This window comes from Canis lupus, chromosome 15 (assembly GCF_003254725.2).
Source record: "Canis lupus dingo isolate Sandy chromosome 15, ASM325472v2, whole genome shotgun sequence".
In the NCBI taxonomy this organism is placed as follows: domain Eukaryota; kingdom Metazoa; phylum Chordata; class Mammalia; order Carnivora; family Canidae; genus Canis; species Canis lupus.
In genome coordinates this window covers 30,476,734-30,500,581 of record NC_064257.1, presented here as the reverse complement: position 1 = coordinate 30,500,581, position 23,848 = coordinate 30,476,734, and the positions used below count along the sequence as shown (strand labels likewise).

Below are 23,848 nucleotides of genomic sequence, written 5' to 3'. Positions count from 1 at the left end.
GACATTACTGGGTCAATTAGCAGAATTGGAAAACAGTTGGTAGATTAAAGTATTGTCAATAATAACTTTCCTGAGGTCGATACTGCCACAGGCATGTGAGAGAATATCCTTATTCTTAGGAAAACACAATGAAGTATTTAGGAATAAAGGTGCCATGATGGTGTATTTACTTCCAATGGTTCAGGAAAGAAAAATTGTGTTTGTGTGTGTGTGTGTGTTGTGTGTTGTGTGTGCGAGCTTGCAAGCATATGGAAAGAGTGAGCACAAGTGAACAGAAGAGTAAATTATAAACCAAAATATTAACAACAGGCAGATCTGGCAAAGGGTATATTAATCTTCTTTATACTATTCTTATGTTTCCTCTTAAGTGTGAAATTATCTCCACATCAACAGTTTTCAAAACTCATCTCATCCGACCCTCTCAGGAAAAGCATTCACTCTGTGACAACGAGGTTAAGTAACTTTCCCAGGCAGCCTGAGAGTTAGAGACAAATTTCTCCTAGTTCCGTGGACTGTGTTACACTGTTCCGCCACCTTCTAGTAAATTGTCACTGAGCTCCAACCCAATGGCAGGGGCCAGTGATCCTGACTTGTGGTAGCATAGGATGCAGCCAAGCTCACACATTAATGATGTGGCTTTGGGTTACTTTAAAAATATTTTTCCACTGCTTGGTCAGCCCTACAATGTCCAGTCCTCTGGTACCTGGACGTCTTGTTACTAGATATGCTGCCCCATTGTAATGAGACATGCCTACATTTGCATTTCAACAATCAGTGGTTTGTTCTTCTCTTTCCTAATAGCTACGGCTTCTTGGGATACGTTTCTCATGCTATGGAATTGCAAGCCACAAGCCAGAGCTTTCAGATACGTGGGTCACAAGGATGTTGTAACCAGCGTGCAGTTTTCTCCACTTGGAAACTTATTGGCATCAGCTTCACGAGACAGAACTGTTAGACTCTGGATTCCTGATAAGTAAGAGCAACAAATAAATACCTGCTATGCTGTGGACGTACGAATGTGAAAGAAAACGAGCCTGGCTGCTCCTCCACTTCTCAGGAATGCCTGAACTCCCATACCTAGTCTGAGTCACATGCAGGATGTGTTGCCCTTTTCCGAAAGCTAGCAAACTATTTCATACTACTTTTTCTTCATCTTTAACTCATAATTATCTCTTCTATTTGAAACCTATTTCTAACTATGGAAATATGCTTGATTTTTGGGGGGGAGGGGTTAAAATTTTGTTTTGTTTTTGGCAGGGGGATGGTTATCAATCTCTTTATAAATCTATGGTAAACTTCAGATTGTCTCCCCAGAGAGATACACACTGACATATATAACTGAAATTTTTTAGTTTATTCTACTATTGCCCATTTGTGGATCTGTTGGGGGCCTTTGGATCTCTATTAATCCTGTACCAGAACTATTCTTTGGTGCATGTCATTCATTATTGGGCTCCAGAGTTTTCTTGCTAAAGAAAGTTTCTGACAAATGTGTGAATCATTGCATTCGTGTAAGGTCCAATCCTGTTACAACAAATCTCTCTATAGGAGGCTTTTTAAATCCCAGACGTGATAGCTTATCTGTTTTAAGCAATTATTGACCCATGATTTTTTTAAAAGCTTTTGAACTCTTTTTTTTTATGGAATTCTCAGTTATATGTTTTCAAACACACATGAAGATAGAACGAATAGCACAGCAGTCCCTCCCCCCTTTACTCCTCCACCACATCCAGCAGCTATTGGTATCAGTAGTTATTAGTTGTTTCACCCATCCTCTTGCTCTCTTCCCTCTCTCTCTCTCTTTTTTTTAAGCTAGAGTATTTTTAGAACAAATCCCACAGATCATATCATTTCCCCTCCCTAAATACCTCAGAGAATAAGAATTTGAGCGTTTTCCTTGGCTCTATTATGGCAGGATTTCATTTGTGGTATATGACTAAACAGTCTCAGGCACTCCCAAATGAAAGTTCACAGGGCATTTCCGTGCCAGGAGGCCCTTCTTTTTTTTCTGCCACCACCCAAGGGAAACGCCATGCTGAGAAATCTGAACGTTAACCTGATGGCAGCAAAAATGACTGAAAAGAAGTGACATGTTATAATGCCATTGTGGGTGGCAACGTAGAGGGGAAGTGGGAAAGAGGGAGACTGGTTTGGGGTCCAGAAGGGAAGCTGTTCTAAAATCTTTAATTTGGGGGATTTAGGATTAGTGGTTCTACTGTATTCAGCATAACACAGCTTCAGTCTCCCATTACCAGTTCAAGGAATTCTCAGTGAACAAACTATACAAGGGTAGATGTGCTAAAAGCACACCAAATTGTTAATTTGTATGCGTTAATCTAAGTGTAACAGTTAGGCTTGTGTAGCTATCTCTTGGTCCACTTTCCAAATCATATCATTTTGGGGCCAGGGAAATCATGGATCATAGCATTGGGATGGAAACTGATAGATCAGTTATTGCTGCATAACCATCCTCAAAACTTAGTACAATAATTGTCCTTTTCCATAATTGTGTGGGTTGTCTGGATGGTTCTTTTACCCCATTTAATGTTGGCTCTTACTCATGCAGCTTCATTGAGCTAGAGGTCCAGCACCTCACTCATATGCCTGGGGCCTGCTGCTGGCTATTGGCTGGGGCACCCTGGCCCTCTGCCCTCTCTGCACCAGGATAACGACTTCCTTAGAGCATGGCAACTGCGTTCTAGGATAGTAAAAATGAAAGCCACTAGACCTTTGAAAGGCTGGGTCTGACACTTCTGTGTCACTTCTCCCTCATTCTATTGGTCAAAGTAAGTCACAGCCCAGTTTGAACAGGAGAGATTGATAGATTCTACCTCCTGTGGGAGGGGCAAGCATGAACAGGGGTAAGAGGGGTGGTAGGTGGTCATATTCACAAACATCACTCACACCAGGTGACTGGCAGGCTAAGGAAGAATAGTAGGAACAAGCATGGAGGCAGTTCTGGCCTGGAGTTCTTCACAGCAGGCCATCAAGAGAACTTGGGCAGACAGGGTAGGTAAATGTGTGGGAGGCAGAGAGCAAATGCCAAGACAAGGTGGGGGAAGTACAAACCAGTTAAATGGCAGCATAACAAACACAAGGCACTCCTTTTATGGTTTCTTACATGCTTCCTGTTGAGACCGGATCCAGGGGTCACCAAGAGGCAGGCCCTTTAGAAAGAAGGCAAGCAGGGTAGCCTGCTGGAGAGTGGAGTGTAGAACTCAAGAGCAGGGCAGATTGTGATGATTCGGGCTGTCTCCTGGCTTCCCGGTCACGGCAGATGCCATTCTTTCCTTTATTTTGTCTATGCTGTATTCTTGAATTCAGGCCAAACTATACTCCTCACTGCCACTCATATAACTTTCTGGCAAAATGTCACTGAATGTTCCTTCCCATTTTCTTTAATATTAATTTTCATTTTTCCTAGTATGTGATCATGTATCAGGTGATGGAAACTGAGGACAAAGTCAGTTTTACCTTCTACAGACCGCTGGAGGGATAAGCCAGGATGGATCTGAGAGCTTTGAGTAGTGACTCTTCCCAGTGGAATTCAACAAAATGTATTGAGCTCTTTTCATATGCCTGATATTGTGCTAGACGCTGGTTTTATAGGGATGAATAAATCATCATTCCTGTCCTCCAAAAAACTCATGGCTTGATAGAAGAGAATAGGTCTTTTTTTTTTTTAAGTACTGTATTATGTAATAAGCAAAATAGATGCAGCAGATAGGGAACAATTAAGCCTGCCTGGGTTGGTCAAGGGGGGTTGGGGCAGAGGAAGCAATCCAGGCTGAGAAAAAGCAGTAAGTGCAAAACCAGAGGTGTATTTGAAGCTCTGCGACTGTTCTGAGTCCAAGGTTCAGTGTACCGGCAGGATGCCTTGCCGGAGAGCCTGAGCATTCTACTTCTCCTTGGAGGGCAGCCAGCGACACGTCCATGCTGAGATTTACGTGCTGAGCATGACACTTTCAGCAAGGTAATAAGCAGAGTATGTAGGTGACTGGAGGGGGTTAAGAGATTAGAGCAGGGAGACCAGGTAAGAAGCTTTTGCAATAATCTTGGTGAGTGATATGGAGGCTGTGTCTCCCTTAACGTAAGCACAGCTGGCATAGAAAGAAGAGCTATCGAAAGGGTATTTGGGAAGGGATAGCAGTATCACTATCACTCAGTCCGTTTGTGGGAGAAGTGGAGCAGTTGAGAAGGCCTTCCAGGCTCTGCAAACTCTGTTTCCCGATGTTTTTCAAACAGTTGCATATAAAGATGACTTCCTGATGGGAAGGAAGGTGTCTCCCTAAGACACTTCAGAGAGTGTCTTGGGGACTTTGGAATGCTGACACAAAGTAGTATGTCCCAAATGCCACCTTCCAACTCCAGTGTATCTGCTAGCCTGCCCCTATTTTAACATTTCTCCTTAAGTGCCACATATTATTTTCTCCATCTTTTCTTTTCCTATTCTCTTTCTCTCACTCTAGTTAAAAAAAAAAAAAAAGAAGAAGAAGAAGAAGCAGCATCTGAAATTTCAAAGTGTTGAGAACTGGAATGTGTTTTGCTTGTGAGTGTAAGATTGGGCCTGGGCTGAGCAAGGCCTTCGATGCACCCCGGGGGGTCTTAGTTCTCATTGAGAACAGAAACCCCAAGGTCAGATCACCTAGACCTACATTCTGTCAGGGGGACAATGCCACGAGGGGCATCTCTTCCCTCCCAGCCCAGACAGCCCGTCCACACAGGTTCCGCGTGACCCCAGTTTGAAAGCACCCTCTTGGAGCTATTAATTTAATCTATGTTAGCTTTTCTAGGTTGCAGGCCCTTTAGAGTATTTATTGCTATTTCTAGAGGAACAGCAGGAGCTTAAAATTCACAGTTGAGATTTGTTCAAAATATTATTCTCTAGCTTCCAATTAAAACAAAAACAGCAAGTGCATTTCTGGGTGGGACCACCAAGGGTCTTTCTTGTTAGATTTCAGTTGTGACTTTAATTAATAAAACCAGCTTTTTAAAGAGTGTTGATGTAGAAACTTTTTATACTTTTGTTAATTTTTTTATAGGAGTTAAACTTTTATATGTTTCAAAGTCTGTATACTGATTAGATATTGATTATAATTAAATCAAGTGTTACAAGTATTAAACTGTTTCTTTCCAGGAGAGGGAAATCCTCTGAATTTAAAGCTCATACAGCTCCAGTTCGAAGTGTAGACTTTTCAGCTGACGGCCAGTTTCTAGCTACAGCCTCTGAAGACAAATCCATCAAAGTATGGAACATGTATCGCCAGCGCTTCTTATATTCCTTGTACCGACATACACATTGGGTACGCTGTGCCAAGTAAGTGAAATTTCGAGTTAAGATTTTCCTATTTTTTTTCCTGTTATAGTCCACGTTTACCCTCCCTCCAAACCCCAGAAAAGGGGATTGATGACAAATTCATTAATTCATTCATATAGCAAATATTTATTGTGTGTCTGCTATGTGCTGGGAAGACTAGGAAACAAAACAGTCAAAACCCCTCGTCATAAAGCCTACGTTCTAGAAAGAGGAGATAGACAATACACAGGTAGGGGAATAGATAAATTAGGTCAGATGGTGGTAAGTAAGTGCTATGGAGAAAAAGACCTGGATTGGCTGGGGAGGAGGGGGCTGCAGTTTTAAACAGGGTGTTCAAGACTGCTTCACGAGAGGAGACCTAATGGAGGAGAAGGGTCAAGGCTTGAATCCATGTAGGAAAGGATTGCCCTGGATTAGGGGAAACCAGCACAAAAGCCCTGGGGCGGGAACCCTGGTGACTGTTGGAGCACAAGCAAGAAGGCTATTGTGGAGCAGAGTGTGGGGAAGGAGGAGAGCCCAGAGCGAGGCTGCAGCCAGATGGGCAGAGGTTGCCATCTACTCTCAGGGAGATGGGATGCCCCTGGAGCGTGTTCATCTCTGACCGACACCTGAATGGGATTGCTCTGACTGCTGTGTGGAGAACAGGCTGTCAGAGTCAGGGCAGAAGCAGGGGGAGGGGGCGTCGTTAGGAGGTTATGGGTAGTAGTTCACATCCTTACTGGGACCAGGGTGGTAGCAGTGGAGATTTCGAGAAGTGGTTGGGTGATAGATGTAGTATGAGGGACCAACAGAACTTACTGTCATGTATTGGATGTGACAGAGAGAAACTGAGAATGACTCCACAGTCTTTGGCGGTAGGCTGTTGGGACAAGAGCTAATAGCCACGGAGCCTTTTCTGTTCTTCAGACACGCTGGCAAAGTACTTCAGATATTTCCCCAGCTGCCCTGGGAGGGTTGGGCTATTGTTTTATTTTCCCCATTTTGCAGAGGAGGGAACTGAGTTTCAGAGTTCAGGTTAAAGCTTGTCTAGTTGAAAGTGATAGAAACCTAGAGAAATTCTTTTTCTTCTCTCAGGGTGGCTAATTGACTGATGTTTGGTTACCTTGGAATAGAGCGGGGGCCCCTAGAACCAGGGTCTGCGATGCCCACAGTCTCTCTCTAATCCTCTATATGGCCTCTCTATTTTCTCAAATACCCTGGAACTGAGGCTGAAGTCCTCACAGCTTTGTAACTGGACAGGAAAAACTTCTCCTCCTCCAGTTAGGAAAGTACCAGGGGCAGCTCCCAGCTTGGATCTTGTGCCCATCCCTTCCCCAGGCAGTGAGATACTGTGGTTGTCTCAGGTGAACCAGGCCCCTGAGACCAGTATCCCAGCCAGCTGAGTCCATACCAACCATGCATCCTGGAGGTGGAGAGAGAGGACAGCCCTTAAAAGAAGGGGACTGGCATAGTCATGGTCACTGGGGGAGAGTCTGCTAAGCCTGCAACTAGCAGACTTTGTGCATTCTGTGTGAAACAACGTGCCCGGCATCCCCAGCTAGGATGCGCTGGAGGGGGAGTGGGAGCCCAGCTCTGTGTTGCCTTATGTCCCACACTCCTCTCATCATGCTCTCAGTGGGACATTATTGTTCAGGTGTTGATTATAATCTACGGTAATGAGTCTAGGAATAAAAGAGATAGACCGAAGGTTATACTTTTAGTCAGTAGTTTCTTTTTTCTTCTAAAGGTCTCACTTACTTTTGGCTCTGGCCATCTCAGTCTTATTTCTATATATGCCACCTTGCTGTGTGGTCAAGAACATGGGCCTGGGACCTAAATATATAGGTTAAAATTCCAGCCCCACCACTTAGCAGCTGTGTGACCTTTTGGAAAGTGACCTAACTTCTCACTGCCTTAGTTTTCTTACCTGTACGTAACAGTAGCCTGATGATAAGAGTAACCCGCTGCATAGGTTGTCATGGTATTTAAATGAGTAAATATACATGGAGTATTTAGAATCATGCTTCCCACTGAGTAATCACTAGTTAAATCTTAGCCATCATCCTCATCCTCATCATTGGACATTTCAATCTTGTTTCATTTTTAAAAACATTGTGTAACTTGAGTTGATCATTTTTTCCCACCTGAGGAGGTAACGTGTGATGGTCCCAAGAGGCCGGTCAAATCATTTGTATTTATTTATGAAATGATGTTGGGAACAGAGATCTACCATCCAGTGGATCAGACCCGGAGAACTGACAGAGGCACAGGAGACTAGGCCGGAGACTGGGAGTCATTATTTAGCTCCCACTGGAACAGACTCTAAACATGTTTGGCAAAGACATTGGTTTCTGTTACCTTCTTCAGGAAGCAAAAACATCGAATGAGAGCCATTAATTATCTAGTGTGTCCTATGTGGCTCTATTTCCTTCCCAAAATAACTTAAGGTGCTTTATAGTAACTGTCATACAATGGGGGGAATGAAGAGACGATTCTGTCTAGAACCGTGTAACCTCGGTTAGTGCTAAAGCCTGGCAGCTTTAGCCTGGGTTTCCTGCAGCCAAGGTATTAATGGGATGATTTCACATATTTTCATGTTCTAACAACAAAAAGGAATCCTCTCAAGTTGTTCAGATAGGAGAAAATTCTTCCTGTAGTAAATTCTAGGAGTGTTTTATTCCTTGCCCTGGTCCTGAATCATCTATGTATATTATACATGCAAAAGAAAAGGTATCGCTAATATAAGGCAGGAGAACTTATGAAGGTTGAAAAGGTTGCCAATAGTGTACAATTCTGGTCTTGAGAATATTCATTTAATGAGCATAGCACTGCTGCGTACCACATATCCGTGCTGCGTGTTAGGGAGAGATAAAAACCGCAGTCGGAGCCTCAAGGAGCTTTTATGTTTTATAGTTCAATGGAATGAAAATAGATATAAAATAATTATAAAATAATGTGTCCTATGGGAAGATGATGGACAAGGGGATGAGAGAGTGTGCGGTGGGGCACTGAACCAGGCCTGTGTGAGGAAAAGCCAAGCCGGGGGAGACATTTCAGGCCCAGCACCGTGTGATGGGCAGGGGAGGAAGAAGCAGCGGTGTCTTGCCACGTGGGGAGGAGGGGTGGCAAGCCATTCGCAGACGGGAGCAGCAGGAGTAGGCACTGCGGCCTGGGAAAACGTTTTGTGCTCTGAGAACGTTAATTATTCAGCTGTTGCCAGGCCCAGGAAGTAAAGTGGGATGCGGGTTGGCTGGAGCGGGGGTGTGGGAAGAAGGTGTGGAAGGCTCAGGGTCATGGATGTCACGAAGAAGACTGTGGATTTCATCCTCCAAGGGACCCGGAGATGCTGGAGGGCTTGGAATGGGGAGGAAGCACCGTCGTTCCCGAGCTCTCCACCGATTGGTCTTACCTCCCACAGCACGGCTGCTTTAGAGGGTTGGCGTGAGCAGGCCCAGGGCTCGTGGGCCTCCCTGGGCTGCATCACGACCCCTGGGCAAGGTAGTGTACGGCTCTCCATCTCCGTGGGAGGGGACGGTAAGGAGGCTCCTCACATGGCCTGTTGGGAGCGTGAGGAAGACTGTGCTCAGAACTGAGTGCTGCCAGGAGTTGGCCAGTCCTCCGGTGGGGCAACATCACTCGGGGAGGAACTCAGGAATTAGGGAAAAGCACCTGCAAATGTCCCCCTCAAGGAATCAGAGAAGGCCACGGCGTCTGCCCGCAGTCTGTTCTGTTTTCCGGTGGCGGTGCCTGGGTCATCCCTGAGGAACCAGCCCCCCCCACCCCGGGCAGCCCCCCCCCATGTTAGTCTCTGCTGTCACAGGGTGTGGAGCTCAGGCTTGCCATCCGGAACAGGGCATCTCCTGCCCGTGGGTGTTAGTGAGTCTCGTTGGAGGCCTTTCCCTTGCGATTTTTACCTTTTTCTTTTTAAGTTTATTATTTATTTTAGTAATCTCTGAACTCCACATGGGGCTTGAACTCATAACTCTGAGATCAAGAGTCACATACTCTTCCAGCTGAGCCAGCCAGGCGCCTCGTAGACTTATTTAAGCCTGTGGCTGCTGCGGGACACTGTAGGCAAAGAGCCCACCTGACAAAGATGCTGACTCAGGGGACAGCAGAGCAGTGAGTGGAGAAAGAAAGAGTTGCTACCTCATTACTTGGTGTGGTTTCTGGACACGGTCCTACCTGGTTTTGCTAGATGTGTTTATGTGTGTTGCATGTATGCATGTGTGAGAAATGGGCCTCAAAAACTCTCACTTTTTTTTTTTTTTTTAGAGGTACTTTCTATAAGATGTGATAGTGGATGGAGCCACATTTTTGGAAAAGTGGGAGATATTGTTGCATCCAGTGATGTGCACTCAAGACACCTGCTTTCTGTTCATCCCCAGTGCCATCGTCTTAGCTTTTAGCATCAAGGGCCCTTGCAGAGACCTTTGCAGTAATCTCCTAAATGTTCTTCCTCTCTACAGATTTGCCTTCATTCTCCACACCCCACCCCTACCACCACTGCTCTACTGTCTCCACGGAGACCTTTGTGAAATGCGAATCTGGTCATACTGCTCTTCAGGTCAGAACCAGTCAGTGACTCCTTGCTCTGGCATGCTGCTCTGCCTTCCTGTTACAGCCTTGTCTTTTGTCCCTGTCACCATCCCCTCCTTGCAGCTCCACAGAGTTCCTGTGTGAGATGTTCTGTTATGTTCTGTGGCTCTTCCACATGCTGCCTGCCCTGCCTGGAATGCCCCTGCATCTACCCTCCCCTCACAGTCCCACCCTGCCTCTCTCCCCCCAGGAAATGTTTCTGACTCTCACAGGCCAAGCTTATTATAAGTCCTTTATGCCACCGCGTTATCCTGTTGATGAGATCTGTCTGCTTAGGATTCTCTTCCCTATTAGACTTTGAATGACAATATTTTATTCATAGTGTATTCTCTTGAGAGGCCTTGTTCTAAATTCTGTAGATATCATAGAAAGCAAAACAAAATTCCCAGTCTTGTAGAGTTCCTTCTACACATGGAAGGTGGACAATTACAAAATATGTTAATGATATGTGCTTGTGCTCTGAAAAAAATACTATAGGGTAACAAGTTAGAGAGTAGTAGGGTTGGAAGGTGCGCTTTTACATATAGCTCAGGGAAGGCATCTCTGCTCAGATGACTTTGTGTTTGTTTGTTTTAAAGATTTTATTTATTTATTCACGAGAGACACACAGAAAGAGAGGCAGAGACATAGGCAGAGGAAGCAAGGAGCCCTCTGCAAGGAGCCTGATGTGGGACTCGATCCCAGGACCCTGGGATCATGACCTGAGCCAAAGGTAGATGCTCAACCACTGAGCCACCCAACCCAGGTGCCCCTGCTCAGGTGACTTTGACTGAAGGGAGGGAGCCAGTGAGCCATCTCCCAACAACAGGGAAGAGTGTTGGGAGTCATACAGTGTGAGAAGCACTGCAGTGTCAGTATAGGGTGGGGAAGGCTCAGAGGATTTGTGCAAAAATATGGCTTGAATGGATCAGTGAGAGGTGTGCAGGTAGCTTAGGTGGGAGTTTTCATGGACTTTTTCAAGGAAGAGTCATTTTTGTGGATTTTGTATATCAAATATAGGAGGACTGTATATGCTCATTGTGATGGAGAATGTTTATGGGGCTTCACTATCTTTCTTTCCCCATTTTGGCCAATCCCTGTTCAGATTGATAATTTCATACTGAGCTCACCTGGTCTCATTGGAATGCCTTTATCTCTCTGGTACCTTGTTCTGAAATGGTTTTCTTTTTTCTTCTCTCTCTTTCTCTTTTTTAATCAGTTGTTTTCTAACTGGCATGAGTGATTCATGTGAAACTCTGCAGAGGCCTCCCTGGGGGAAATGTTCTTTGATAAATAATTTGGTTAAATTTAATGAATAAGGATCTCATCTCTTTGGCAACTCTCCATGTATATGCCCTACAACATGCTTAGAGATTCTTGCTCATGCATTTATTATCATCTTTTTTCTTGGCTCATGCTATTGTAGTTTGACAACAGGAGTGTTCAGGGGGCCCACTTAGACCCAGCCTGTCTCCATTGTTTGTGCAACTTCCTGTGAGCATTTAGCCTTGCCAGGGCCAGCCCAGTCTAGGACTTTCTTCCAAAGGTGTGAAGGTCCAGAAGTGCTATTTTCACTTTTTACTCAGAGATGAGAATGTTCTGGGGGCACTGAGTCATGCTTAATAAACCTAGGAGAGCCCGAAACATAACCCAGATGCCAATTTACTTATTTATGATAACAATGCTAACTTTCAAAGGGACTAGAATATTTGTGTGCTTCAGTCAGGGCTTTCCTACTTTGCTGACTTTGTCGATGGGCCCTGGAACTATAAAGCAAGGAAGTTTGTTGAAAAAATATCTTGATGAATAGCTTCCTCAGGGTTGGGTCATGTGATGGGGCCATCTCTGCCATGTGCACACACCTGCCAAGGAAATTGCATGATCAACTGGTCAGGTACTTCCTCCCCCGGGGCCAGGCAGGAGACACATTGACTAGTCTTGCCATTTACGGTTGCTGGGCACCTCCTCTTGGGTGACCTAGTACCTTTCAAGTGCAGCAGTATAATTGGTTAGATTCAGCTGAGAGGCAGTACAGGGTGGTTAAGAGCATGGGCTCACTGGCATGTGATCCTGGGAACATGATTTCAATCTCTCTGGGCCTTGGTCTGCTCCCCTATAAAATGAGTATCAAAGGTACTTTCCTCATAGAGTCTTTGTGAAAATTAAAAACAAGTGAATGAATATAAAGTGTCAGTTAATGTCACCTATCAACTACCCTCACGTTCCAGTTTTTTCTCCTGTGGATTATACTGGAGTCACCTTTAGGTTGTGTTCACAAGTCATTTCACACAATTGCACACAGTGTTTGGGGTTGCTACTACAGGTAACTGCTATCATCCATTGAATGTGCTTTATGTATTTAGCTATCAGAGGGAAACTGTTTCTAAGCATTTGGGTCTGAAAATCTCTGCCATTTAATTGGAGAGCATAACCCATTTATATTTATGTAACTCTTCCTATAATTAGGTGTAAGTCTGCATTCTTACTCTGTGTTTTCTACTTGTCTCATTTGTTTACTTTTTCCTCCATTTTTTTCAGATTGATTGTTTCTTAGTATTCCATTTTATCTCCTCTTTGGGCTTTTTAGCTTTGCTCTTTGTCTTGGATTTTATTTAGTAGCAACCTCTAGAGGTTATAGTCTATATCCTTATAAAAGTTTTAATGTGAGGGATGCCTGGGTGGCTCAGTGGTTGAGTACCTGCCTTCGGCCCAGGGCATGATCCTGGGGTCCCAGGATCGAGTCCCACGTCAGGCTCTCTGCATGGAGCCTGCTTCTCCCTCCTCCTGTGTCTCTGCCTCTCTCTCTCTGTCTCTCGTGAATAAATAAATAAAATCTTAAAAAAAGTTTTAATGTGAGAACTTAAAAAATCTTTCTCCATTTACCCAACTATTGACAGTTGACAGTTTTATTTCTGTATATGTTATGAGCCCACAAAACATCAAGCAGCCATTTTCTTTTAAAGAAAATAAGAAACAAAAAGGTCTGTACATCTGCCTTCTTAATTACCTTTTCTAGTACTCTATTCTTTTGTGTAGGTAGATCCAAGTTTCCATCTGTTATCGTTTCCCTTCAGCCTAAAAAAAACTTCAGGTACTATTTCTTGTAGTGATGAATTTCTCCTGGTGATGAATTCTCTCTTCTTGTTTATCCTTTTTAAAGGATATTTTTGCTGAGATGTAGATTTCTAATTTAGTGGATAATTTTTTCTTTTAGCACTTAGGGGATGTCTTCTCACTACTTTCTACTTTGCAGTTTTTTTATGTGAAGGTAGTAGTCATTTGTATTGTTATTCCTCTGTATGTAATGTATCTGTTTTTTCTTTGCTACTCTTAGTACTCTAGGTCTTGTCTTTTTTTTTTTTTTTTTTTAAGCAATTTGACCATGATGAGCCTACGTATGGTTTTGTATATTTTTCTCATGGCTTATGGGATGATGTGGATATATGGATTGATATTTTTATCACATTTGGAAAAATTGTGTTTATTCTTCATTTATTTTTCTGCCCTCATTTCTTTCTCATCTCTTTCTGGGATTCCAAATTCACATATGTTGAATCTGGATATCATCCCATGGTTATTGAAGCTTTGCTCATTTTCTCAAACTTTTTCTCTTTGCACTTCAGTTTGCATACTTTCTATTGGCCTTTCTTCAGCTTCCCTGGCATTTTTGTTTCTGGAGTGTCTTATCTACTATAAGCTTATCAGTGTCTCTGATGAGATTCCCCATTTGTTTGCTCATTATGCCCATCGTGTCCTTTAAATCCTGAACATATTTATATTAATTGTTTTAAAGTTTTTGTCTGCTAATTCTAACATCTCTGTCCCATCTGGGTCTAGATTCTCTGCTTCTTTGTATGTCTTGTGATTTTTTTTAAATTGTGGGCCCAAACATTGCGAAGTATTTGAGAATATGGATTACTTTATCATCTCTAAAAGAAAAATGTTGAGTTTTCTTCTGGTAAGCACTTAACTTTCTGCTGGCTCAGCTAGATTCTCTTGAGGCTTGGACTTAAGCTACTTTAAAGTGGAACCAGAGTAGTCTTTACATTTGTGCTGTAGTACTAGTGGCCTTTCTAGGGCTTCAAACAAATGCCTGAAGTGTTTAGCAAAGTCTGAGAACTTGAACACCTCTCAGTATTGTAACCTCTGGCATCTTTGTTCACTTCTTCATCTCTAGCTCTTGGTTTTTCTCTGCTGAGCCTTGCTGCCCAGAGCATAAGAAACTTTGTATTTGACCAGACTCAAGGGGGCTTGGAGGCATGTTTTTTTGGAGGGGGTTTCTGCTCTTCATAGCTCCTCTCTCACTCACATCCTGCCTTCAATATTCCAGCCCTGTAGGCCAGTTCTGAATTCTGATTTCTGTGTCATCTGCCCAGTCAGACTGCTACTGTATCTTTGGGCTCTACATCCTTAAGCTGTGGTTTGGAAAATGCTCCTAGGTATAAATCTGGGATAGATTTGGTGCTCATCACATATGATCTATCTCTCAAGATTCGCAACCCTGTGCTGTCTCTTCTCCAGGGCCTAAAAACAGTTACTTCATATATTTTCCCCAGTTGTATGATTGTTTTTAGTAGGAGAGTAAGTCTGATAACCATTACTCCCTCTGTCTAGAAGTTCTGCCAAAGGAATTTAGTGGAGCCTACCAAGCCAATTTCAGAATTCATATGGATGAGTTATATGTGCAAGAATAGCCAAGAAAAAAATGACAAGGAAAAAATTGAGAAGAAACTTGTCCAACCAGCTGTCAGAACACAGTATAAAATTATAGAAGTTAAAATATGGTGATAATAGTATAGTATTAGGAAGATAAGTCACAGAAAGTCTAAAAGCAGTTGCATGTATGCTTATGATAGATGGTATTTCCAATCAGTGAGGAAGTGGATGGACTATTTAATAAATAGTTAAGATAATTCGATTTCTGTTTAAAAGAATATAAAGTGGGATCTTTATTGCATACCATACATTTACAAAATTTTCAGATGAATTAAACAACTAAAACATTAACATTTGTCCAAGTGGGGATCCCTGGGTGGCTCAGTGGTTTGGCGCCTGCCTTCGGCTCAGGGTGTGATCCTGGGGACCCAGGATCGAGTCCCACGTCGGGAGAAGCAGGCTCCATGCAGGGAGCCCGACGTGGGACTCGATCCCGGGTCTCCAGGATCACGCCCTGGGCTAAGGCAGCGCTAAACTGCTGAGCCACCCGGGCTGCCCCCAATTCTCTTTAAATTTTTTTTTTTTTTACTACCTTAAATATTTACTAAAGGCCTACTCAGTGCCATATACTGTGTCTGGGGGTGCAACAGTAAATGAGACAGATGTGGTTTCTGTCTTCTTGGAGCTTACGTCTTTTGGAGAAGTGAACAGAATGCTTGGTGTGACCTAAGTGTGAAGATGAGCTGCTCTAAGAATACACACTGAGGAACTAACCTGGGGGTGGGGGTGGCCCGGAAGACTTCCTGTGGAAGTGACACTGAGCAGAGACTTGCTGAATGAGTAAAATCCTTTTAAGTATTTTAAACTAGGTAAAGAGTAGGGGGCAGCATTTGAGGCACAGGGAATAGCACGGAGGAAACTTCCTGAGGCAGGAGCAAGGACCTGAGAGGAAAGGCGTGTGTCCCAGGAAGAGTAAGTAGGGTGATGCAGAGACAGGAGGGCTGACTCTGGAGGACCTGGCAAGTAGTGGTAAGGATGCCAGGCTTTTTCCCAGGGGAAATGCAAAATCATCAAAATGTTTTAATCAGAGAAATTTGATTTAATGTTTATTTTTTTATTTTATTTTTTTAATTTAATGTTTAAAGATCACTTTTATTGCCTGTAGAGGAGGGAAGACATTAGTTCCCTTAATGGTTTGAAGAGACAGAGCCTGATAATTGATTGGAGAGTGTGTGTGTGTGGGGTGGGGGGTTAAGGGGGGAAAGAGGCACGAAGTGTGACTCCTAGGTTTCTGGCCTGTTAGAAAGTACTGAGAAAAGGAACACTGGAGAAGGAGCAGTTTGAGGAAAAAAGACGATGAGTTCAGAATTGGACAAGTTTAGAGTTGGAGGTGCCTGCAGGATATCCAAGAGGAGATGCCCAGTAGGCAGTCGTACTTGTGGGTGGAGATCCCAGGAGAGAAGTCTGGGCATATAAATGGTAAATGACCCAAAAAATAATTAGTATGTTTCATGGCATAGTTAAATCTTTTTATATCTCTTTCATCTGCTTTTTGTCTCTCAGCGGCTGTAGGAATGAATCCTGTTACTGCCATTAACAGATGGATTCCCTTCTGATGCTGACCAGCACTTAAAAAAAAAAACATAAATGTTGTGTTTATTGCCTTGAACTTCACCTTCAGTATACAAACACAAAATCCCACCAAAGTAAACTCTGAGACTGCCAGTGTATTTTTTTTTTTTTTTAAATGAGTCTGTGAAAGTTTAGGTCTGAATGCAATCCAAACTCCCTCATTATACAAATAGAAAACGGTGGCCGGTGTGGTTTTGAATTTTATAAGGTTACATAGCTGGGCAGTTGCAGAATTGGCCCTAGAATTCAGGACCGTGTACTGACAGGGCAGTGTTATTTCCACTTATTTTTACTGCTTCCCCGTCCTATTGAATAGCTGCTGGCTTCAGAGTACCGGTTACTAATGATTTGTTTCTTAATGGAACAGACACCTACTCTGTTTGGTGTCAGACCCTCGAGGCCTGGAATTGTCTTTTTATAGAATATTCATTCCCATGATAATAAATTTCCAAAGGAAAATTTTGAATTCTTATGAAAGCATTTTGAAACTTCTCATGGTTCATGGACCCCTTTGGCTCTCTAATGAGGGAATAACCCTATGGCTGTGCATATAATAATACAATCTTACATGCAGTTTCAGAAACTCCATAGATTACAAGTTAAAGAAATCCTGTTATACAATTGGGCTATTCTCAGGGACTTGTGAACCGTTTGTTCTAGAAAGAAGTTCACTAATTTCCTGATTCTCTCAAATGAGTATCAGTATGTTTAAGAGATTGAATAGTAGCTGAGTTAATTTCCTGGATACAGTTCATGTGTGCAGACAGTTCATGTGTGCTAATCCATTAGTCACTATTGACTAATACGATGTCCTTCTCAGTGACACACTCTGTAGAAGTTTTATTTTTTAATTTTTTAAAAAAGATTTTATTTATTTGAGAGAGAGAGAGAGAGAGAGAGAGAGGGCACAAGCTGGGGGAGGGGCACAAGCTGGGGGAGGGGCAAAGGGAGAGGTAGAAGCAGACTCCCCATTCAACAGGGAGCCCGATGCAGGGCTTGATCCCAGGACACTGAGATCACAACCCAAACCAAAGGCAGATGCTTAACTGACTGAGCCACCCAGGTGCCCCTCTCTAGAGGTTTTATTTTATTTATTTATTTTTTATTTTTTTTTTCTCTAAAGGTTTTAAAAGGTAGTTACGTGGTGCTGAATTAGGTAGAAATCTGTTGATGTGTCAGCAGAAATGTTATATCCTCTTAACATTCTTAAAAGTAATAACCCAGTTAGACGTGTAAGCCCTGACAAAGGAAAGGACGATTCTTTCCTGACCAAAGTCAGGACCAAGAGAAGCCTGTTTTATTGGTGCTCACCTATTTCCAGGGGAGGGAAACAGCCTTAAGCCTGAGCACGCCTTTGGTTGTGTTGAGCTGGGAGTAGAGCCCCCGCCCTACACCAGGTTCTTCTCAAGCACCTCCTTCACTCTCTACTTACCTACCATTCTCATCCCCTTCATCTGGTTAGCACCGGAAATTCTCCCGGCCTCTAGCTCCTCCTGCTCAGGATGAATTTCTAGCCAGCCAAGCTGCCTCCTTTTCCTTATTTACTAGTTTCTTTAAAATCCTGTTGCTCCCATGGAACTTCCGCTGACGAATTGGCACCTTTCTGTGACAGACTCTTAGCACTATCTAAAATGATATTATCTGTGTGCCCTTTCTAGAATGAAAACCTCATGTGGGCAGGAATCTTACCAGTCTCATTCACCACTCTGTCTCCATTACCCAGGACGATGCCTAGTGCTGACTGAGGTCTTGGCAGGTACACAGTAAATATATGAATGAATGAATGAATATCTACCCCATAAACTCCTCAAGGACACTGACAGCGTATGGCAACACAGACAGGTTTTTATTAAAGCCTAGTCCAGGGGATCCCTGGGTGGCGCAGCGGTTTGGCACCTGCCTTTGGCCCAGGGTGCGATCCTGGAGACCCGGGATCGAATCCCACATCGGGCTCCTGGTGCATGGAGCCTGCTTCTCCCTCTGCCTGTGTCTCTGCCTCTCTCTCTCTCTCTGTGACTATCATAAATAAATAAATTAATTAATTAAAAAAAATAAAGCCTAGTCCAGCCGCTAGCCTGTCAGAGCCCAGTCACATAGCCTCCTGAGAGCACTTACCACATGGTTTCCCTTCATTCTAGGGTTTGCTGTGGTTACCCAGAAGCCACACTGAACTGTGCTCTAAATCATTTAGCCAGTTGAAGAAAGTGTCTTTTCTGTCAGGTACTTAAGCAGAATGGCTGAGAGGTTTGGCTGTGGAGCCAGACTGTCTGGTTCAAATCTTCCTGGCTGTGTGACTCCGGCCGTTTACTGATCCTTAATGTGGCTGGGTACATTCACCCGTAGATTGAGGCTACCAGTAGCACCTGTTTTATAGGATTATCTGGAGGATTAAGTGAGTTGCTATAGGTAATGTATTAGGAACTATTCTAAGACATATGTACTCAGTAAATGTAGGCAGGGTAATGACAATAATGGAGTTGGTGGTATTTGACCAGTAATGTCAAAGGGTGAGTATTATTAGGCTTTGTTTTCAGTCTAGGCATTCTATTTTATTAACCATTCTTTCATCATTGCTTTCTTAAAATATAAAAATCAAATAATCTCTTAGAAATACTTTTAAAAATATTCACATTAAATGATTTCTAAAAGATAACTTACTAAGAAACAATTTGAATCCTTGTATTAGTTGCATTATTATGCAAAATTTATTTTCATGAGGATACTGAGTAGGTTTTCCTTCCCCAGGATCTGTGTAAAATGCATATTATCTATTTGAAGCATTTCTATAATACTGTCCTTCATATGTGGATCTTCCTCACATATTTTCTGTAGGAAAACATTAATAAAATATTGTGTTATTATGAAATCAAACTGACCTACCCAGCATGGAAGATTACTTTCTGGAATTTTTTAAAAAGTACCTCACATAGAACTTAATTATGCTTCTGTGCACCCTTTTTTTATATGGCAAGTCTAAATGACAGATTAAAAGTTTCTGTCAGGAAGAATTATTTTTAGGTCAGCCTTAAGAACAGGGAGGGAGGGGACGCCCAGGGTGGCTCAGCAGTTGAGCACCTCTCTTCAGCCCAGGATGTAGTCCTGGAGTCTCCAGATCAAGGCCCACATTGGGCTTCCTGCATGGAGCCTGCTTCTCCCTTTGCCTAGGTCTCTGCCTCTCATGAATTAAAAACAAAAACAAAACAAAACAGAGAGAGTAGGAGAGAAGGAAAAAAAACAAAACAAAACAAAAAACTCCTTCAATTATAACTCATATCCTTAATCGATGACCTTTATAGTCATCTGGGCATAGAGGAAAAGTACAAAGAAAATTGAAACATAATCTGCCTATGAGCTAAGTGTTTTTTGGTTTTTGTTATTGCTAAAGAATTAATAATAAAAATACTGTTCGGAATCCCTGGGTGGCGCAGCGGTTTGGCGCCTGCCTTTGGCCCAGGGCGTGATCCTGGAGACCCTGGATCGAATCCCACGTCGGGCTCCCTGTGCATGGAGCCTGCTTCTCCCTCTGCCTGTCTCTCTGCCTCTCTCTCTCTCTCTCTCTCTCTCTTTGACTATCATAAATAAAAAAAATAAAAAATAAAAAAAAATACTGTTCATAGTTTCCTAATAGTATAAAATTTTGGGGGTTTTTTTCTTGGTCTTATGTTCTTCTGTTTTTCCCCTATCACTTAGGGGAAAAAAATGAACCATAGAAAGGTTCTTAAAGCAAGAGAGTGCATAAAAACAGTAGATGAGATGTCTGAGAATTGTCTCATTTGTTTTTTTAATGAGACATGTGGAAGGTAGATGTATCCATGAATCAGGACCTTCAATTCTGAGTAAGTGAGCTATTGACTGGATTTCCAGCCTCCTGAAGTCCAGGAAGTTACAGGCTTGGGGAATCAATTTTTTTTTTTTTTTTTTTTTTTGGTGGTAGTATTGTTTAATTTTCATCCTCAACATGTCAATCTGTTTCTTCCAAAAAGCTTCGGTACAGGGTTAGTGGGATGAGTAGTAAAGGCTCTCATAGGTTATACGGATAATACTGGAAAATGACAAAAATAGAAGAAAGAGATAAAGAATAATTAAAAAAAACAAGGTACTTGGCTTAGGAGGAATTCAATGCAGAGTTGAATTGAAGACCTAGAACAACTGCCATAAAACGAAGTCATTTAAATCAAGTAATAAAAGGAAAAAAGAAAGCTGGTTGGTCTATATAGTATATTTTGATATGGTCTGTCATTGTCATTTGTCATGCTTATTTTTAGTTAGATGGCTGTAGAATATGACTTTGCGGCCATGGTGTGGTAACTAGGGTCTCTGATGTGCACGCATGCGCGTGTGCGTGTGCGCACGTGTGTGTGTGTGTGTGTGTGTAGGGAGTGTGTGTGATTGTTAGAAGCCTTTCACAAAGACAGTCTTCTTTCTTGTGCTTTCCAGATTTTCGCCTGATGGGAGGCTAATTGTATCGTGTAGTGAAGATAAAACTATTAAAATTTGGGATACCACAAATAAGCAGTGTGTTAATAACTTCTCAGATTCTGTAGGGTAAGTTCTTTCTCTCTGTGCGTTTGTATGAGTTAATTTGTTAAGGAGACATTTCTTTATTAAAATTCAAATAAAGAAATGAAGGGAAGAAAATCAGAATCTAAGACTATCTTAATCCTTTCCTCCTAGGTTTGCAAATTTTGTGGATTTTAACCCTAATGGTACATGCATAGCGTCAGCAGGTTCTGATCATACGGTAAAAATCTGGGATATAAGAGTAAACAAATTGCTCCAGCATTATCAAGGTAACAATTTCCATGACAACAAAATCCAGTTGATGCCTGGCCTCCTCCAGGAACCTCTTAAACCCACAGACTGTGCTTCTCAGTGTGGTACGGCCCTCTTAAAGAGAGTCAGGGGCTGCCTTTGAATTGACTAGAGACCAGTTAATTCAATTAACAGTGTAGCCTGAGAAGCTGGGATGGGTGTCAGAGTAGAGAGGGAGGAGGAGGAACCTTGAAAATGATGCCAGGGCTGTTAAAAATGAAGTTACAGTGAGATGTTCACAGATTGGCTCTCTGCATAATAAGAGAGATCAGGGATAGAAATTGACTCTGAATTCTGAATCAGGAGTTCTGTGAGCACAAATAGGTGTTATAATTGGTGGAGAACAACATCCTACTGTGCCTATGTATTGAAACCAGAAGAGAAATGAATTGATTTCTTGGTTTGTATTAGATTTACATTAAAATCCACATTTCCCTTTTAAAATCCACATTTCCCACATGTAGCGGACACCATGCAGAATCCTTACAATAGCTCTGGGAAGTAATTATTATTACTGCCCCCATTTTAAAGATGAGGAGATTGAGGCTTGAGGTTAAGTCCCGTGCTACAATAATGGATAGAACTAGAGTAGGGTTTTCTGTTTTCAAAGCATGTGGAAGAACAGCCTTCCGATGGCTGTGTCGTACTGCCTCCTGTTGGACGGATCGTGTCCAGGAATGAATTGTTGGACAAGCTGGGAGACTGTGCACGTCTGCAGATAGACCTCTAGGCCCTTCACCCCTGAGCCTCAAGCCCCGTTAGCTGGTTATGAGATTCCTGTTTCTGGCTAGGTCATATACCTTGTGTGAGCTGGCGGCGGTCAGCTGTTGGCTATATTATATTGGTTATGGATCTGAAGAGTTTATAGTTATGTGGTTAATAAGCTCATCTTTCCAGGACACACTTTGACTTTTTTTTTTAAGATTTTATTTATTTATTCATGAGAGACACAGAGAGAGAGAGAGGCAGAGACACAGGCAGTGGGAGAAGCAGGCTCCATGCCGGGAGCCCGACATGCGACTGGATCTCAGGTCTCCAGGATCAGGCCCTGGGCTGAAGGTGGCGCTAAACTGCTGAGCCACCCGGGCTGCCCACACTTTGACTTTTAAAGCTACTCTGTCTCATTAGCTGGAAGTTTAAGCTGTTTGATGGCAAGCTACTTACTTGTTTTAGTGCACTGTATGGAATTTTAGTGTTGCGGAGACATTGCCTTTAACAGATTATTGTTTCCGACCTAATAATGCTAATAGGGCAAAGGGACATCTTTAGAATTAAAAATTGTTCTCTGAACTTTTTGCTTTTATCTTCTATGAATCAGTTCACAGTGGTGGAGTTAATTGTGTCTCATTCCATCCTTCGGGCAACTACATCATCACTGCTTCTTCAGATGGCACACTTAAGATTCTCGATCTCTTAGAAGGAAGGCTCATATATACACTTCAAGGACATACGGTATTAACACTAAGATTTGTGCTTTTTAAATAATATATATTTTTAAAGTGTTGATCCATTTTATTATATGTCTTTATTGTTGTCCTCCCAGGTGTAGCACACATTGCCACTATCACACACACACACACACACACATACACACACACACACAGATGTTTGCTTTCAGGGCTTTGTTTTTATCCTCTGGAAGCAACTCTTAGAAATATTATTTTATTGTAGTTCTTGTCAAAATCAATGTGTATCTTTCAACAGCCATTAAATTAATCTTTCACTGCTGTCTTCCTCAGCATGTAGGGTAGGTTTGACTGGTCAGATGATGATGGATAAGCAGTGTCCTTCCTTGTGATACTTCTGCTTATGTGGAGGCTGCCCCAGGGCTCTGACACTGAGCCTCTCACACCCTCTCACTCACTCCTTTTCACTAATCTAATTGGTGAGTTTAGAAGGAGAAAGTCAACAAGTAGAGCCCAGTGCCTTCTGTTAGGAGACTGCCGCCAGTGTTTTTCTCTGATATTTCTTGTGGGCATGCCTGCCCTTGTCCTGTCTTGCCTGTGATGGGGTATTCAAATCTGACTCATTTTGGGATTCAGTTCTTCAGCCCATTTGCCCACAGATAAAGCCACATGTTCTCTTTACAAGCCTTTAACAGTAAGAAAGATGACATGCCTATGCATTGATTTTCAGTTGACTTAGAACCCAGTGAGGAAGAGGCTTACTATTTATGGAACCTGTTCAATCACACACACACACACACACACACACACACACACACACCAGCAAATAATGCGCTACATAAAAACTTTTAAGTTTATAAACTATTCTTCCTTTCTGGGTAAATATTCAAACTTCTCTAAATTTTTTTTAGAATGCATCCTGCATCCTCTTTTTTAAAGATGTACTAGGTACTTCCTTTTAACCAAGTATAAGCTGTTTATCTCCAGAAATAGAATAGGCTTTGTGGTCTATGGGAGAAGGGATTCTTTTTGCCTTCATATATCCTGCCTGGCTTCCTGCTTTGCTTTATCATTTGTTCTGCAGCTGTGTTAGAGGGAAGCAGAAATAGACACTACCCAGCTCAGATATATATGTATCCATGGATTTAGGCTGAGTAAACAACCAATAAAAGTGATCAAGGATTAAAATATCCATGGACTAATACAGAATAATAATAATAATCAGAATAATAGGAGAAAAAGACAATATTTCAGGAGAAAAACAGTGCACACAAAGATGGAATTTTTCACAGTCTAGAGTAAAGATGTATGGTTTTCCCCCCAGATTTTTCTTATACAGATTAAGGACATTAATAACAAACAATATACTAATACTTTTGAGATGAGAAAGAATTACTCTTATCTTGACTGAAAAATTGACCTAGAGGCTATGCATCTTGTGACTTGTCCAACTCCAGAGTCATTACTT

General features: G+C 42.4%; 1 protein-coding gene across 2 annotated transcripts in view; it reads left to right on the top strand.

Annotated features, from left to right (window-relative positions):
- POC1B (POC1 centriolar protein B) overlaps positions 1 to 23,848 on the top strand; it is a 92,693-nt gene that overhangs the window by 20,060 nt on the left and 48,785 nt on the right. Inside the window, exons 1-6 of one of the 2 annotated variants that reach the window (XM_035699309.2) lie at positions 432 to 452; positions 802 to 973; positions 5,138 to 5,317; positions 20,600 to 20,707; positions 20,837 to 20,952; positions 22,293 to 22,426. In XM_035699309.2, coding sequence (XP_035555202.2) covers positions 828 to 973; positions 5,138 to 5,317; positions 20,600 to 20,707; positions 20,837 to 20,952; positions 22,293 to 22,426 — 684 coding nt within the window. In that variant the 5' untranslated portion in view covers positions 432 to 452; positions 802 to 827. Of the gene's footprint in view, positions 1 to 431; positions 453 to 801; positions 974 to 5,137; positions 5,318 to 20,599; positions 20,708 to 20,836; positions 20,953 to 22,292; positions 22,427 to 23,848 lie in introns of those variants that run through there. The other variant, XM_025439436.3, reaches the window with a different exon arrangement.